At 40.2% G+C, this 16,794-nt stretch overlaps 1 protein-coding gene and 1 long non-coding RNA gene across 2 annotated transcripts; one reads left to right on the forward strand and one right to left on the reverse strand.

The window, feature by feature from the left end:
- Positions 1 to 891: 891 nt before the first annotated feature.
- On the reverse strand, positions 892 to 6,145 carry LOC136177079 (uncharacterized). The gene is made up of 2 exons (XR_010664733.1): positions 3,413 to 6,145; positions 892 to 1,237 (listed from the first exon to the last, which is right to left on the reverse strand). It is a non-coding gene; the product is annotated as an uncharacterized lncRNA (long non-coding RNA).
- A 55-nt stretch (positions 6,146 to 6,200) lies between these two features.
- xbp1 (X-box binding protein 1) lies at positions 6,201 to 9,024 on the forward strand. The gene is given in 6 exon segments (XM_020636655.3): positions 6,201 to 6,569; positions 7,148 to 7,244; positions 7,504 to 7,620; positions 7,711 to 7,767; positions 7,770 to 7,877; positions 7,983 to 9,024. Coding segments are annotated over 6 exon segments (1,194 nt in total). The 5' UTR covers positions 6,201 to 6,333; the 3' UTR covers positions 8,562 to 9,024.
- The last annotated feature ends 7,770 nt before the right edge of the window (positions 9,025 to 16,794 follow it).

Here is a 16,794-nt window from a genome sequence, read left to right on the forward strand (position 1 = left end):
ATGTTACAAAAAGCATGTAAAAGATCTTACTTATTGCTATATTACAAAGACCCGGCCTATCCATCATGAGCACTTAAGCAAAGCAGCAAAAGTTACAGTGGTAAGAAAAAACTGCCTTATTAAAAGGCAGAAATCTTCAGCCGGATCCCCGGCTCATGATGAAACAGCCTTCACAGGCCTAGACTGTGCCTCACAGCGACATTGGCAGTCAAATAATGTTGCTGTTGTTGTTGGTTTACTATAGTACAGTGAGAGAAAAGTAACTGCAGGCCATAAAACAAAAAGAGTGCTCTGTCAGCTCTCTGTACTAACAAAGCGTGGCTTATCTGAGTGAACAAAGTACTCGCAGAGACCCTTAGACAACTACAGAGAGGACAGACAACACACACTGTTCCACTGGTTGGATTTAGGTCAATTTATATTGAAAGATGCATTTGGCTTTATTGTCTTATTTCCCGTGATGGCTTTCAACGAATTGGTGTACAAACGGTTTGATCGATGGGCTAATCAAAGACAACGAGGATTTCTCTGATCCGAGGGATGGGAGATAAACAAACCGTTGCTGTCTCTTTTTTTCTTTTACTGCCCTGTTACATAGTAAATGTGTATGCAAAGTGGAGGATAAGTTATCTGTGCATTAACTTGGACACATGTAAAAGCACTCACACACACTCAGATAATGAACCAAGTGATAGCAGAGTGAGAGGTGTAGAGATGTCACAGAGCTGAGTGAGCTGCTGCAGCATCGTGCTTCAGTGTTAACATGATGTGACACTGCAGCAAGTCAACAGTTCTGCCTTTCTCAGAGCTGGGAATGCTTTCACATCTATACAGCTTAGAAATGCAAAATGAAAAAACAACAACAACTTGACATGTAAACAAGCACGGAGAAAGCATATAACAGATTTTATGATGGTATATACATGAATTAATAATTACATGCAAAATATGAACAAAGTGGGAGGCAGAGGGTGTGGGAAGGCTCCAGGCCATACAAACAACCCAAAGGATCGTGGGTAGTGAGGGACTTGTGTGATTGGGAGGCGGTATAGGCAAACACATTAACCCATGCCCCCCATGCAGATGGCTGCGGTCCCAGGGTGTGACCCTGCTCACCCACATTGTCTAGCCAGGCTTTCCCTTCTAACACCACAGTTTACAGCTGCACCGAACCCAGTGAGCACACAAGTGTGAGCACACACGGGCGTTACTGTTTACCCTGCATGCCATGCCTTTACTGCAGAAACCAAAAAAGAAGCAATGTTAGGTTGACAGCTGCCTCTGATTAAACACACTTAACTTTGTTCCTAAATACAACATGAGAGGTGTTAAGGTAAGACTTAAGAAACAATGCTGTAGAGTGTGGTTTGGCACAAACTGAAGCTGCTTAAAGTTATTATTTTATCCCATTATGCAAAAGTCTGCTGAAAATAAAACATACCGTCAGGGCTCTATCCTCTCACTTCTCATCCCTTGATTCAAAATAATGGAATCAAAGGTTTTAGGGTGACTATTTTTATATGCAAACAAATAGATGTGGTGGCTCATTGTTCCATAGTGTCTCAGCTTTTTATCATTCAGAATTTACTAAAACCGTGATAAAATAACAGTATGTTTCTGCTGCTTTTATTTAACAGTATGAGGGGAAATATGAAATAACAGTCATGTTATTTACTTTTGGTAAACTGAATCATGTGTCATTGTAAGAAGAACTTAACGACAGGGAAACATCATATTCACACAGTAAGCTGTGCATTAAACTTGTATTTAATTGTGCACTTTCATACAACATACTGAATTAATCATTTCCACTGCTAAATCTTTCATAACTGTCCTCATGCCTTGACTCTCACTGGGCTCACTGCAAATAAACCAGTGTAAAGACACATTAAATAAATATATATCAGGCCTCAGGCCTATATCAAGGCAGTGAGACCGGCAGAAAAGTTGTAGACAAATCAGACAGCACATAAGAAGGCCCTCATTCAGCCCTACAGTTTAAATCTTACATGGTGCAGTTCATATCTGGAAGGCCTGCTTGTTTCTTACATCACAGCTATGTCACCATTTGGAAGGAATAAATGTGATTTATACGCCCTGAGATGCTTAAGGGATGGGTCAGTTTTGAACTGCGTATTCAAGGATCCTCCCTCCTTAATAACAGGCTCCAACTCTGAGCTCCAGGGAGGATCCCCACTGTGTGTGTGTGTGTGTGTGTGTGTGTGTGTGTGTGTGTGTGTGTGTGTGTGTGTGTGTGTGTGTGTGTGTGTGTGTGTGCGTGCGTGCGTGCGTGCGTGCGTGCGTGTGTGTGTGTCTAAGTACTGGTTGGGTTGAGTGTAGCAGTGGGGGCGGACTGTATTTTGGTTTAGCTGTGCACACGGCGTCTCTCAGAGTCTGATCTGAATCCAGGATGTGTGAGCAATGATTAATTCCAACACTGCAATAATGTTAGTCAGCAAATATTATATTTCATCACTCTTTGAATAAAGTAAGCAGCTGCTGCCAACTGAACCACTAAAGTGGTTTTCCAAAAGAGAAAATGATATAGGACTATTAGCAGACAAAAATAGTCCATTTTAGAAGTACAGAGAAATTTGGCAGATTGTGATAAAATTAATAAAAATGTCAAAAGTATTCATATAAAAAGTACATACTACATTTTTCTATTCAAATGAATGACTTTAGAGAATTATAGATGTTTAACTGCAAGTATTTGTGTCAAGAGCTTGTACCTTCAACTTCTTATTTACAAAAACCTATCTTCTAATAACGCTGTTTATCTTAATACAATGATCTAAGAGGAAGATTTTACTTCTATGTAAGTAAATTGTCAAGGGAAAAGGTTAAGTTAGCTAATAGTTAAAAAATGAGGGGAATTTTCTTTTGTTTCTATATTTGTTCTCATAACTGGCTTTAAATAGTTTTTAACAGAAGCTTGCCTTCAAGGCAGAACACATCACTGCACATGGAGTTTAAGCTCAAGTATTCTGGAAATGCACTTTACTTTATGAATGAGTTGGGCAACAAATGACCTTTATATTTTTAAGTGTCTCCCTGTCTCACACTGTATTCAATGAGCGGTTGTTGTTTATGCTTGCATTTTGTCATTACAGCATTGTAAGCACATCATGTTTTAAGAGGATTTTCATTAAGTACTTAGAGAGTTTGTGGTGACATCACTCTATTCTATAGATTCAGACAGACGTCTGAGTGCAGAGACATTTTACTATGAAACAATGTGGACTGAATCACATGATTTGTATTTAAAATTGTAGGATTACAAACAAAAGCTAAAACTATTTGACTATCTTCCACACTGCACATTTCCCCAAAGTCTGATGATTGATGTCATATAAATGTAGGTACTCATGACAGTATGTAGTAAAAATGCAGGACATACAAGGACAAATACCTCTTGGTAACTGGCAGGAAGGATCAAATTGTGTCACCTCTGTCCCACTCTGGCTTTAACAAAGCAGCACTCTTAACAACTGGGAAAAAGAAGACAAAAATATAGTTGAGTTCCTTGAGTGGCCACACGAGTCTGGCTCTAAAAGCAAGTCAATCTCCATAGGGGTTAATGGAAATGGAAATCTTTGACTCGCCTTTTTAATTGAATCAAGGCTTGAAATTGAGCAAACTTAAAGGCAAGACCACGTTGAGTGACAGATGAGTGCAGCTACCTGTTTGATGTCAAAGAATGAATGAATATTTAATTATTTTAATATCGCAAAAACACAACAAAAGTAATCTCTTGATAACAAAAAGGGAAGCTTACTCTTTGTTAGATTATTGGTTACATTACAGAGAACCAGCACGGGTCTACCATGAGCAAGAACTTGGCAACATCTGGAAACAGTGTTAAGAAAAATCTTCCTTTTAACAGGCAGAAACCTCGGACAGAACCAGACTCACTGATCGACAGCTATCTGCCATGAACAAGAAAGTGGGAAAGATAGTCGGAATATATATGTTGTGTTTTGCTGTGTGTTTCTTTTGGAAAATTGTTCATTCAATATATCTATTTGGGCAGCTTAATGTACTACCAGACCTTCTGAGATGTCAGCTCTTTAGCCTTTTTTGGTGAGTTAAATTCCAGTGATATTCTATTTGTATGTTAGATCCATCTGCAGATATCTGTGCTAACCCTTAACTCCCAGCTCCTTCGTCTTAACTCTTTTCCAGATATGGTCACTTCTCTCTCGAAAAACAAAAAACAAGATGTTTTTGCCATGAGCCAAAAGGCTAAAAAAAAAAACATGTCACATAGGTGATGTCATGGTGGTTATTTCCACGTTCTTTTTTAAAACAGTCTTGGGTATGAAAAACTTGAGAGAGAAATAAATAAAGGATGATGACTCACTGATATCAAAAGTGACACCAATGACAGGGAAATCCACCCAACTAGTTTCCAGTTCAAAATTAGCTGACAGCATTTTGTCTTTTTTCAAGGGGGAACTTTGTTATATTGAGTATTTTGTCTGAAAATTGAAAATGTTTTGTTGGAAGTCACCTTTTGTTCATCAAATTTTACTATTTGCTACATTGTTTGAAATAAAGGACATCCTGTAATCAAATCCTGTTGGATCTCTTCAGTACTATACACTCCACCCACAGCATCGTAAAGAACCGCTCTTACTTTCTCAAGTGTTGATTCTGCAGTGCCAGTAAAGCTCAGCAAACAGGCCAGTGTTTACTCTGTTGTTACTCCCGCTGAGGTGACAGACGACAGGAGCATGGGGCTACGAGCTGTAAACAAGAACAGCGGTCAGGCACGGCAAGAAAGGTGAATTCCTGTTAGAGGTGCAGGAAGAGGGTGTTCTTGTGAACTTCCTTGATGTGTTTCTTCCTAACAGCCTCTGACTGAAGCATGTTTACATTGGGGGAACTCTTTAACTGAAATGTCAAAAATATTTTCATCAAACTTCATTTTATCTACTTTGATAATATAGCTAATTGTTTTCTGAACATTAAGATTTGTTTGTTGATCTCAATTAAACCAACTTTAAAAAGGGTACTAGGCTGCTATGTGTCTAAATAAACATCCACAGTGGAAAAGTCTCCAGGGTCATACAAAAACATTGAATCTTTAATGCTCTAACATGATTGGAGTTAGCTTTAATCAAAAGTTTAACAAAAGTTTGACATTAGATTTTTTTTTAAGTATCCTGCTATGATATTGAAATACATATCTTTAACCTTAGTGCAGGAGGAAAAAAATCTGTGATTCTTCCTCGACAGGAAGTTAGAATGAACATTTCAGGGAAAGCATTAAGAGTGGAAAAGCTGGTTTATTTGTCTGCTCTTTGCTCTTTCAAAGAACTAAACAAATTAAACAAACTTTTCTCATGACTAAAGGGACTGGAGAAAACATACATCTTAAAGAGGCCATGATTATCAGGAATCAAGAAATAAAGAATATATCCATAATGTACTAATGCTATTTCTCATTAAAATGTTAATCAAAAAATTAAAAGATTCTTTTTTTTTAAAGCCCTCATCTTTTATCAACGTGTCTCTTACATTATCTTAATGTTAGTCTTAGCCTGTTTTTGTTTAGCCTTTGTGTTTTTTAAGTGCCGGATGAATTATTATCATCTGCCGCACAAATAAAAGCCTTGGTAAGTTGTTCTAAAGTGGCACTTAGCTACTGAACTTTAGCCAATATGAAATCTAAACTAACAATTTGACCTTTGTTTTTTTTTTAACCATACACAACATAAAGTACTCAGAGCTGCTTTTCATCAGCCTACTGGACACAGATATAGTAAATACCAGAGATTGTCTCGATTGGAGCAACATGCAGATCAAGGAAATTCCATATCTCTGCCACAGATTCACAATCAATGCTTTGGAAGTATAGTCTCTGATACAGACAGGGCAAGTCTATGTTGGGCAAATCTGATGCAGCTCTGAAAATCCAGATCTGAGAAGGATTGCAAACAGTCTATGCTGAGAGAATAAAAGAAAGAAAAGGGGGTTAATATAACTTCGTGTTGTCTCTTAACAGATATTGCATCAGGTATTGACAGGAAATTGCACTGATAGGGAACTTTGGGCATTTAACCGTGCAAGCAGAGTGAAACTTTAAATGCAAATTACATCAGCAGGACGGCCAATCAGAGACCGTTAACTCACTGCGTCAAAGCCACTGGCAACCAATCAGCGGTCACCACGATAGTAGAAAAAGATCGCAGGCGCAGCTCTTCTTGTTCAGCAGTTCAGAGTAACAGGGCTCCGGGTCACCAGGGAAACCTCAAGGTTTCCACCGAATTCAATAAGGATACCCGATTGTTTCTGATTTCGGACACAGCGCCGGCCGGATTTACAACCATGGTGGTGGTAGCAGCAGGGACCGCGGGGACCCACAAAGTGCTCCTGATATCCGGAAAGCAGTCCGGCTCGTCCAGCGGCTCACAGGCTGGCTTCAACCGGCCCATTTCTGTGGTTTTACCGTCAGCGGCGAGCCAGGCGTCGTCGGACTCAGATTCAAACTCCTGTGTAGGGGTGCCCATACGAAAAAGACAGAGGCTCACACACTTGAGTCCAGAAGAGAAAGCACTTCGCAGGTTCGTTTTTTGAAATTAAAATGCCTTGTATTGAACTGAATGTGTGTGTGTGTGTGTGTTGGGGGTGGGGGCTGGTTAAGCTTTATTTTCTTACCGAACGACCGGTCATTGTCCATGGGGGGTTTACGACAGGGAAACGCCCAAAGATATCGATCTCTTCCAGGAACAATAGTGAACCGATTTCACGTTTAAATCTCTGCTCAGTGGAAATGGGTCAATGTTGCCTCATTGTATTTGAAAATTAGGCCATCTCTGAGCAATACAAAACGAGCCTGCGGAAGAAGGGGAAGTTACTCTTAATGTTCTGATCGTGTCACCTTTTGGACTTCGGTCTGGCTTGTCAAGCTGCTATCTGAGTGATTTGACTGTCGGTGGAGCCGCCCGGCTGTTACAGAGCAGGACACTGATATCCTGATATGCCTGCGTGGCAGGAACATGGCCGGTGATTGCGCAGTACTCTGAACGCAAGACATGTCAGGGAGCTTAGTCAGCAACATCATGGAAAAGCATGTTACAAATCCCTGTTTTTTTTTTTTCCATGTCCTTTATTTATTTTTTTTCTTACATTTTTTTTCCAGGAAACTCAAGAACAGAGTCGCAGCCCAGACAGCCAGAGACAGGAAAAAGGCCAAAATGGGAGAGCTGGAACAGCAAGTCCTGGAGATGGAGCTGGAGGTAAACAAAAAATAAACAAAAAATGCTATTTTAATGTTGGGTAGGAATGCAGGATTCCTAATACAAGAAAGTGCTATGTGAAATCCCCACTTTGCCCACTTTCCCAAACATGCCTACAAGTCAGCTCATATTCTACACACCATCTCACGCCACACTGACATTATTCAACGACTGCTCTACCAAAAACACTAAAATATGTGTCCCCTATAAAACTCAGCCAGTTTCAAATACAAACATCAGTTTTTTTCTCCTCCTACAGAATCAGAAACTTCACATTGAAAACAGACTGCTTCGAGAAAAGACAAGTGGCCTACTAACAGAAAATGAGGAACTGAGACAGAGACTTGGGTTGGACACCCTCGACTCAAAGGAGAAGGTACGATTTTAACAGACTGTATAGAAGAGGGAAGCAAGTTTGGTGTATTGACTTCTCAATTAACCGTCTTGTCTTCTATTTTTGCCACAGGTTCAGGGTATTTTGTCCAACGGGAACGAAACAGATTTGGGGATCGGGTCTTCTGAGTCCGCAGCACTCAGGCTACGTGTGCCTCCGCAGCAGGTGCAGGCCCAGCAGTCCCTAAATCTGAAGACTTCTCAATGGATACAAACAGTCCTGACACTACAGACACTGAGGTAAGTCTCTAACTTAAATCCTGGTCCTAAGACAGCTCTATAATAAGGCAGAGTCAGGTCATGGGTTACTAGGCTAATCTCCTGTTCTCTCCCCCTCCTCACTAGTCTGATTTGCTACTGGGCATTCTGGACATCCTTGACCCAGAGCTGTTCCTCAAGTCTTGTGAGCAGGAGTGCCAGGAGCCGCAGGTGCTGCTGGTCGGAGGGGGGAACCCAGTACCTGCCGCCACACCTGCGCCTCTGGGGGCCCCACCAGTTAAGCTGGAGGCCCTTAATGAACTGATCCATTTTGACCACATCTACACCAAGCCCGTGGAGGAGGTGAGCAGTGGGCTTTGCAGCGACTCTGAGAGCGACACAGACGAGAACATAGATGAGGAAGACTTCCCTGTGTCCGAGGTGGTGGTGGTAGAGGAGGAGACGGTGTGCGTCAAAGACGAGCCTGAAGAATTGGTCATCCCCAGCTGTGACACTCACAGTGAAGTGGATGACTTTTTCTCTGAAACCTCCCCCTCTGTCATCGGCGGCCTGGACAAGGAAGCCTGCTTGGCGGACACCTACAGCGACTCCGGATACGAAGGGTCCCCTTCCCCTTTCAGCGACATGTCCTCTCCCTTGTGCTCTGAGAGCTCTTGGGAGGACATGTTTGCTAATGAACTCTTCCCCCAGCTAATCAGTGTCTGATTCCACCCAATAACTTATGTAATATACGCGTAAGAGCTAATGTGTAGTGTTCAGTAACTACAAATGCTTCATAGTCACAGAACACAACTGAACCCACTTTTACCATATATAAAGTTAAACAAATCTCCTTCTATATTACAGCAGGTCTGTACCACTGGCGATGTTGCATTGACTTGTGGGAGATGAGCTCACGACAGCTTCTATTGGCATAATTTACTGCAGAGGAATTAAGATTGAGTCGAAATCTTTCACTGCTCTTCAAAATGAATAGTGGGTGGAATCCAGTATTTCTGTAAATTAATAAGGGGGTTGGGGACTTATCATTTAAATAAGACTTTTTTTTTTATTTATTTGTTTATTCTGCTTCGGAGTCCTTGTATATCATGTAAAAACGCTATCTTCTAATTTGTTGCTCGCTCTTCTTGTAGTCTAATTACTGCATTAAAAAAACTTTTGCATTGCATTTCGTCTCCTTGTTTCTGTCAGTACAGCTGCTCATACAGGGGGACATGGACATTATCAAAACAGTTTCATATTTTCATCAACTTAGGTCTCGGACAACAGCTGTTAAATGTGTGTAAGATGTAAATTGTGCCATTGACAAATCTTGTGCATTGAAGCCTCTTGATAAAGGAAGCTTGTACTGATAAATTCCTCCGCAGTAAGTATAACTTTTTAAAAATGAGTGCTTTAGATAAATTGGAGGTGTTGCAATAGTGCTTAGTGAGTTTGCCCCATGTACAGAGGCTGAAGTCCTCGAGAGCGGGTGACCCAGGTTCAAATTGGACATGTGGCTCCTTTCCCGCACATTGTGATCACTCCTCGATATCTGACCCTATCAACTTTCCGGTTTCTAAAATAAAGTTGTAAAAAGCCCCAAAAATATCTTAAAGAAGTCACCAACAGTTTCACAAGGTTTAAGTTAAACAAGTATGAAGGTGATTGACAGATTAATCAACACTAAAAGAAAACTAATTTTCAGACATGCTGTCTACAGGGAGGTCCTAATGAGAAATGATCGAAAAAAGATCTCTGTTGAAAAATATTGTGACTATCTTAGTTCAAATCAGATAAGCAGTCTGTAAGACTTGATGGAAAAAGCAGGAGTTTTAATAATAGGATTTCTTTAAACATAGGTTGTGCTCTTTAGTTCAGTTTTAAGGGTTTAAGTTTAGGCTTTTAAGATTATTGTTTTAAAAAAGGCTCATCAATTTGAATCACGTCATCTTAAAGCTATCTCTCATTAACATGCATAACTTAACCATACTATTGAATATAATGTAATCTCATATATGTGCAGACTCAGTGTGTATCCTCCCTATCGCTCATGTACCAGCACAACGTTGCATTACCAGGAAGTGGGCCTGCTTGCATTACATAACACTTCTAGTGTAACCGGGAGTTTCCTGGGAGTCTAACCTGAGACAAGTTTCAGTCTCCACTTGCCTGCAGAAATAGGTCACTGTTAGTATTGTTGGTGTTTTGGGTAGATGTAAAGAGAATAGGTCAAACAGGGAACACACCTTTCCCCTCAGGTCATTATTCATATCTAGATGAGGTCTTATTGTTTGTGTCAAGGGAGACAGTCACCCCTTTACAGGACCCCCAAGGCTGTGATTGGAATGACCACCTATTGAACAAAAGCCCCTGGAGTCTCAGTTGTTGTAAAAGGCTGATTAGATCATGTTTTTAGATGTAGCCCCGATGTAATTGACCTTAACTCAGCAGGGTTGTCTTTCTGTGTCTGTTAGCTTCAGCTCCTGTTCACTGATTACAGAGCTTTTCATTGGCTGAAGTAGGTAAGCATGGTGACATCAAATTATCTAGAAGAGAAAAAAATAAAACTACAAGTCAGCTATTTCTTTGTAATTTTCAGATCCTTTTTTTCTGTAGTGGTTGGTTAAAGGAACCACACCAGCCTTTGACGTATGTGTGTCTCAGCTACCCTGAAAAAAAGTGTGGTAAGAAATTTACAGTTTCCTGCTTGTAGGAGTAAAACCACATGATGTGAATTGGCCTGACAGCTGTGGAGCTGAAACTGAAAAAGGTCTGATGGAGCAGGTATCTCGATTTCTGGTCTATTTAGGGACAACAGGCTTATTTCAGTTTCTACATGTGTCTGCCTGTACTTTAAAATAATAAGTACTGGCAAAAAATAAAGAAAAACATAGCTTAGGTAAAGTAGCATGTTCACAAGTCTCGAATAATCATTTTGTAAAGTTTAGCGAGAGACATCTTCAACTTTAGGGGTTTATCAGTAACAGGATGACATCACATGCCGTAATCTGAACCATCACTTTGATTTGATTAAATGTACATTTTCTATTGTTACTGGAACATTTGAAGGCAAAGGTGAGGCCTTACTCTGAAGCTTTCTATCTCTGGATGAGAGAAGAGTAGGAGGTTTCACAATGACCTTGTGGATCTGCAGATATTTGAAAACCTTTTCTTGAGCTGTCTTTTAGTAGAAGAATAGTTCATTGTGTTCAGGCAGTGTCTCACTGTGACTGAAATGTAAGAAAAAAGCCAAAGAAAATCCAACTTTACCCACAATCACCTTTCAAACAACTGATATTTGCTTAAGTCTCGGGGGGAACAAAATTACTCTCCAGCCTTCAACGTTTGAGGTGGTTAAACTCTAAACCTATAGTCGCCTGGAGTTGTCATGTAAAACCTCATAAGACCTCTCTGTGAGAGTGTACTTCAACAACTTTTGTTTCAGAATTTTTAAGTGTCAAACTGTTTTATTAACTTACTACTTACTGACTTGGTAACTTTTCTGGTGCAACATGCTATTCATTTTTTGATCATGATTTTTTTGATCATGTTGGAAACAGCATGTAAATGTTTTATTATTTGCTTTTATCTGTGTAAACAGGACCTGAATCCTCCAAATATATAAGGACCTGTTATTCCAAAAACTGACATGTTATCTCTCTAAACTGTTTTTCTTCATATCAGTGCAAAGTGCAGACGAGAAGTGCAAATGTTTTCAAAAGCATTCCAATAATGTTGAGTTGGCTTTGGTTGCATGTAGGAAATCAGTTTATTTAAGGAGAAAGAGACACTGTGCTAGAGTTGTTCATGTACAGATACCATCATCAGTATCTGATACTGCCTAAAATGCACCATTGGTCAATGCACCAATCCCATACTGTAATTAATTAGCCTCCAGAAACTTCAACAGTTTGTGGTAAATAATCATATAACTGTAACCAACAACAGTACAGTGCATATGGAACATGCAAAGTCAGTCTAAGCTAACCAAATGGCAGCAACTAGTGTTTATTCACCAAGAGTATATGTTCTTTTTTAATGCTGCTGGTTTTGGGGGGATATTAGGTGTTGGCAAATACTAAAATCTGACAAGTTACAGGTTACACTCTGTATCAGGAAGGAAACATGGTCCCATAACATCGCTACCAAACACTTAAAATATATATATATTGTATTTCTATTCATTTAATGAAACCATATTTTAGCTATTTATATTTTGCTATAGATGTTTGCACGCCTCTCAATGCAGAAAAGGGACGATCAGCAATTCTGATATAAAAAACCCCCTATTGACCAACCCCACCTGTGGTTAAATTGTCTTGAGGTGATAAGCAGCAGGTCACAAGATTAGATATCTTGTACGTTTTTCACTTTAAAGGAAGAATTTAAGACTGTTTGATCCAGTAGATGTCGCTCTTGAGTACCATCCATAAACCAAAACAAACCGCTGTTTGGCGACACCGCCGCAATTCTGAAGCCTCCGCTCTCCTCCAGCGGCACACCTCCAACCTCCCTCCACTCGCGGTCGCATGAAGGAGATATGAATTAGAACGCACCGTAATTAAGCACAATTTAGCGCAAGCGGCGGAAAAAAATGTCCTTGGCTCGAACTGCAATTGCCTGTGGTCTGCATTGTTGTGTTAGCCGGCTAATGTTATCACACTTTGGTCAACTCATTGCTTCACATTGAACATAAATTGAAACTCAGAATGACTGTGATCTAAGCACACTAACTTTTCTCTAGTCCTTGACTAAAACATACGCGAGGCCGTCCCGTCTATGTAAACATGACGTAAACATGGCTCTGACAACAGTACAGCTGATGGGGCTCATGCTTCTCACTCACTGGAGACATGATTCAGAGAGATATTTATAAAGGATATACTTGAGTTCTGCTATATTTATGTGTAAATGTTGCACATTCTTCCTTTAAGATAGATTTATTGAGTTGATTATTGTTGCATTGATGAAGACAGGCTCCAAATCAGTGTGTGTTTCAAAACCAGTATGAAACCAAACGGGCTCTTGATGGCAAAGTTCTTAAATTAGAACGAGATCTGTCACGCTAATGTGACACTGTGGTCATCTATGTACTGATCTGGATAAACCGTCCTGCAGATCTTGGGTTTCTGCACTCAGCAGTGTTATAAAGAGAACTGCTGAAGCACCACTGGCAGCTATAACTTCAATGTGAAACAGGTTTTACAGTTGTTTTACTTGTCCTTAAAATATACACAGCAACGGGGTGAATCTACTCAGGCAAACAATAACAGAAACTGTGTAAATGTTGATTCAGCTAAACTTATTTTTCCAACAAGGATTCTGAGAAGTTAGTGAACAAAAAAGAGAAAGTGCCAGCTGACCACACAGGCATTTAAGCGAGTCGTTTGTAAAGCCAACAAGAAGTTCAAGGCAGCAGGACGCGCATAATGTGGCTCATGTGACAGTTTTCTCATGAGAGAGGTTATGGTGTCGCCGGGCGGGGGTCAGCTACAGTCACACTGTGCAGTCGCCAAGCCTCAAAGGCACAGCGAGTTCAATCCCCTGACCCAAAGAGGAATGAAAATCACTCTAACAGGCACCTTTTGACTCCTTCAATAAATGCTTAGCAGTGGCTGAACCTAAGCTGGAGAGAGGAGGGGGAAATCGCCCTGGTATTTAGGGCACTTTGTGAATGATTCAGTCGGGGGAAAGTGAGTCATCTTCCCCCCGTCATTGCCAACAAACAACATCTGTCCAGCTCTATTTGAGAACATGGAGGAACACGAGTCACCGGCATGTTTAAAAAGCAAATCGATGCACTAAATTACTTGTTAATGTTCCAGAAAAAGGCCTGTCAATCCTGTCTTCCTGTTTCAAAAGGGAGCGTTTCCATTCCTATTATTTCTGTGTCTGGCTTGTTTTTCCGGATTCCAAATGATCACCTAACATACAGTAAATCATTACACGGAGAAAAGCCATCAATCATCAGTGGCTCACCTGCATCATCCTGTTCAAGCTGTTCTTTTTAATTGCAAGACGGAAAGACAAGAATAACGATCCTTTATCTTGTTGGGGTTAAATCAACCGTTCCATTGTTGCATCACAACTTGAACGTGTGCGCAAACAAGAGGCTGCAGACGCATGTGTGCAATGACGCACACAAAGCAGCATGCACTCACACCCAGCTCTTGTGCTCAGTCAAGGTGGCTTTCACTGGAGTTGTGAGAGGGAACATTGCTCTCTGTAACCACTGGCAACAAAGGACAGCCAGTCGAGTGTGTGAATGCATGTCTGATCCAGGGCACTGAGCCAGAGTCCGTGGATGAAACAGTAAGGATACTAATGGGAGACACATGTGCTCTGGAAAGTCAGAGGCTGCAGGCTTCAAGTTTCCACATCAGGCTTATGTAAGGCTTTGGTTTAAATGGTAAATGGACTTGACTTTTTATAGCACTTTTCTAGTCTTCTGACTACTTAAAGTGCTTTTACACTACAGGCCACACCAACCCATTCACACACTGATGGCAGACGTTGTTATGTAAAGTGACCATCAGAATGAACTAATCCCATTCATACACATCTACGCTGCCGATGACCAGCCGGAGAAACTTGGGGTTAAGTGACTTGCCCAAGGACCAATCGGACATGTATTTGCAGGAGCTGGGGATCGAACCCCCGACCTTCTGTTTGAGGGATGATGTTACCAACTGAGTCGTTCAAACTTGGGTCCAAACGACTTAAAATGTTACAAACTGCTGCTCCGATGATGTTAAGTCTTGAACACAGAATTTAGTTGAGGAAATTAAACTTTCCACCTGCAGCAGACAAATGTAAAAACAGCCTTCTAATTTCAAATTTGAGTCAAGATAGGGCCCTGCCCTGCTAATATTTTTGCCTGATTGCATTCAGTGAAAACTTTATAAGTTCACAGAAGCTAATTTTATTTCCATAACAAGGCATGTTGTATCTCAAAAGAATGTATAAAGTCTCTTAAATTTCTCTTGGAATTGTAAAAATGTTAAACGTCTCATTAAATATCTATTAAAATCTATTAAATTAACCTTTATAAAAACAATAGGAGAACCCGGTTCAAATCAGCGCATGTTGACTTATAGACCATTTCTCAAGATGTGGGTGTAGTCAATCACATTTGTTTTACATCTTTCTCCTTATGCTACACACATGTAATGTTAGCTGAAGTTACTTTTTGTTCTCAAAGAATGAATTTAATGCTCAATAATGGCTTTGTCGCATTAGCCTCTGCTATATTATTACAGTACTAAATTCTCTATGCAGACACTCAATACCCGTCACTTGAAATAGATCATCTGTGATGTTAGGTAAGTCTATTTTATTGAGCAATAAGACGTCACTGCAGCCCCTGTTATTTCTGGGTAGTATTTTGGTTTTATGTTTAAAGATAAACAGCCTCCTAATTTCAAATGTCAGCCAGTTTCTGTACGACAGTCAACTGAAAAATGAGTCAGTGTGACATGACATCAATGGTGGCATTTGACTGATGCAGCTGTAAATAGACAACTGTGGTTGACACTTAGCGACCGGAAGCATCAATAATCCACTGATACAAAGTAGCTGGCATGACACTGTTGTCATGATTGCTTTGCAGAATAATGCATTGCATTATTTTATCACTAAATAGCACAGCCTAGAAATGCGGAATTTAAACTCAATATGTGGAATATAAGACTTCACTAACTTTAGTTACATAATGAGGAGGCTGTTGTTTTTTGTTTTTTTAGGTTTTGATTAACAACCACCTAAAGAGCACAAAAGCCAAAAAGTAATGACATTGCACACTTGTTGTAATCAATGAGAAATAATCTCTTATCATATAGAGAGACCACATCAAATATTTTGCAATATATTCTTTTGAACTAACGCTGAAGTCAACGTGGCAAAAAAGAGACATGTTGTAAATTGACTAGAGAGAGCTTCCTTGAGAGAGATTTGTGCAAGCTAATACAAGCTGACGGCAAACTGGGGTAACAGATTACACAAGGCTCCATTGCCATGGTTTCACTTCCTGTACTCGTGGCAGGTCTGCAAAAGGCAGCCTGTCTGCTGGAAGAAAACGTTCATCACTTGGATTCCTCCCACAGAGTGTGGCAGATTCTCCCTTTGAAGCTCTCTCAGAGGCAGCAAACCCACAAAACAAAGACTAAGAGTGGATCAAGAGGATTTAAAGTACACATCATGAATGTCTTTTGGTATCCTCTAAATGACTTTTGCTCTCATAGCCTAAAAACAACTTTGCATTTTGTTCGACCTGCAATCTTATTCAAAATTCTAAACTCCTTAACTTTCAAGAGAGCTTTTTCTAAAGCATCAAGTAACTCCAGTTACTGCAAACCACAACTTTTGGATGGCCTTTCTCTGTTTGCTCAAAAATGGTCCCTGAGGTTAAAGACTCATGCGTCAGACTGCAATTACAGAGTCTGCTTCAACATGATCACAGAGCACAGACACACAGGCATGCACACACATAGGAAAGCTAAGTACGGTTATTTAGTTTTGGAATCTCATCATTTATATGCTTTCATCAAGACCACCTACGCTATCTTAGACAATAAACAAGCCTGGACTGTCACAGCTTGTACTTTTTCTGTTGTAATATTGAACACTCCCGCAGTGACCAGGTGGAAGAGTCAGAGATCAATGGTGTTGTTGTTAGAGGTTAACTTTGTTCTGTAAGTCAAATTTATGGAACCTATAAGGGAAAGAGTTTTTCACTTGGTAATAAAACAATTTTTAAACAAGAAAAAGAGTCTGCAGTAACGCTACCAGCTTTGTAAGGCTTCATATAAAGACAGTGGTGCTTTAAGCTAAATGGTAACATTGACATGCAAACATCAACAAGCCAACATGTACGGGACAGTATCTATGAGCCCTGGGTTGAATGTTCATCACATCAAAATCCTCTAAATATATGGTCAATTAAAGAGTTTATTTTGCT

The sequence above is a fragment of the Labrus bergylta genome, chromosome 2 (assembly GCF_963930695.1).
Source record: "Labrus bergylta chromosome 2, fLabBer1.1, whole genome shotgun sequence".
In the NCBI taxonomy this organism is placed as follows: Eukaryota; Metazoa; Chordata; class Actinopteri; order Labriformes; family Labridae; genus Labrus; species Labrus bergylta.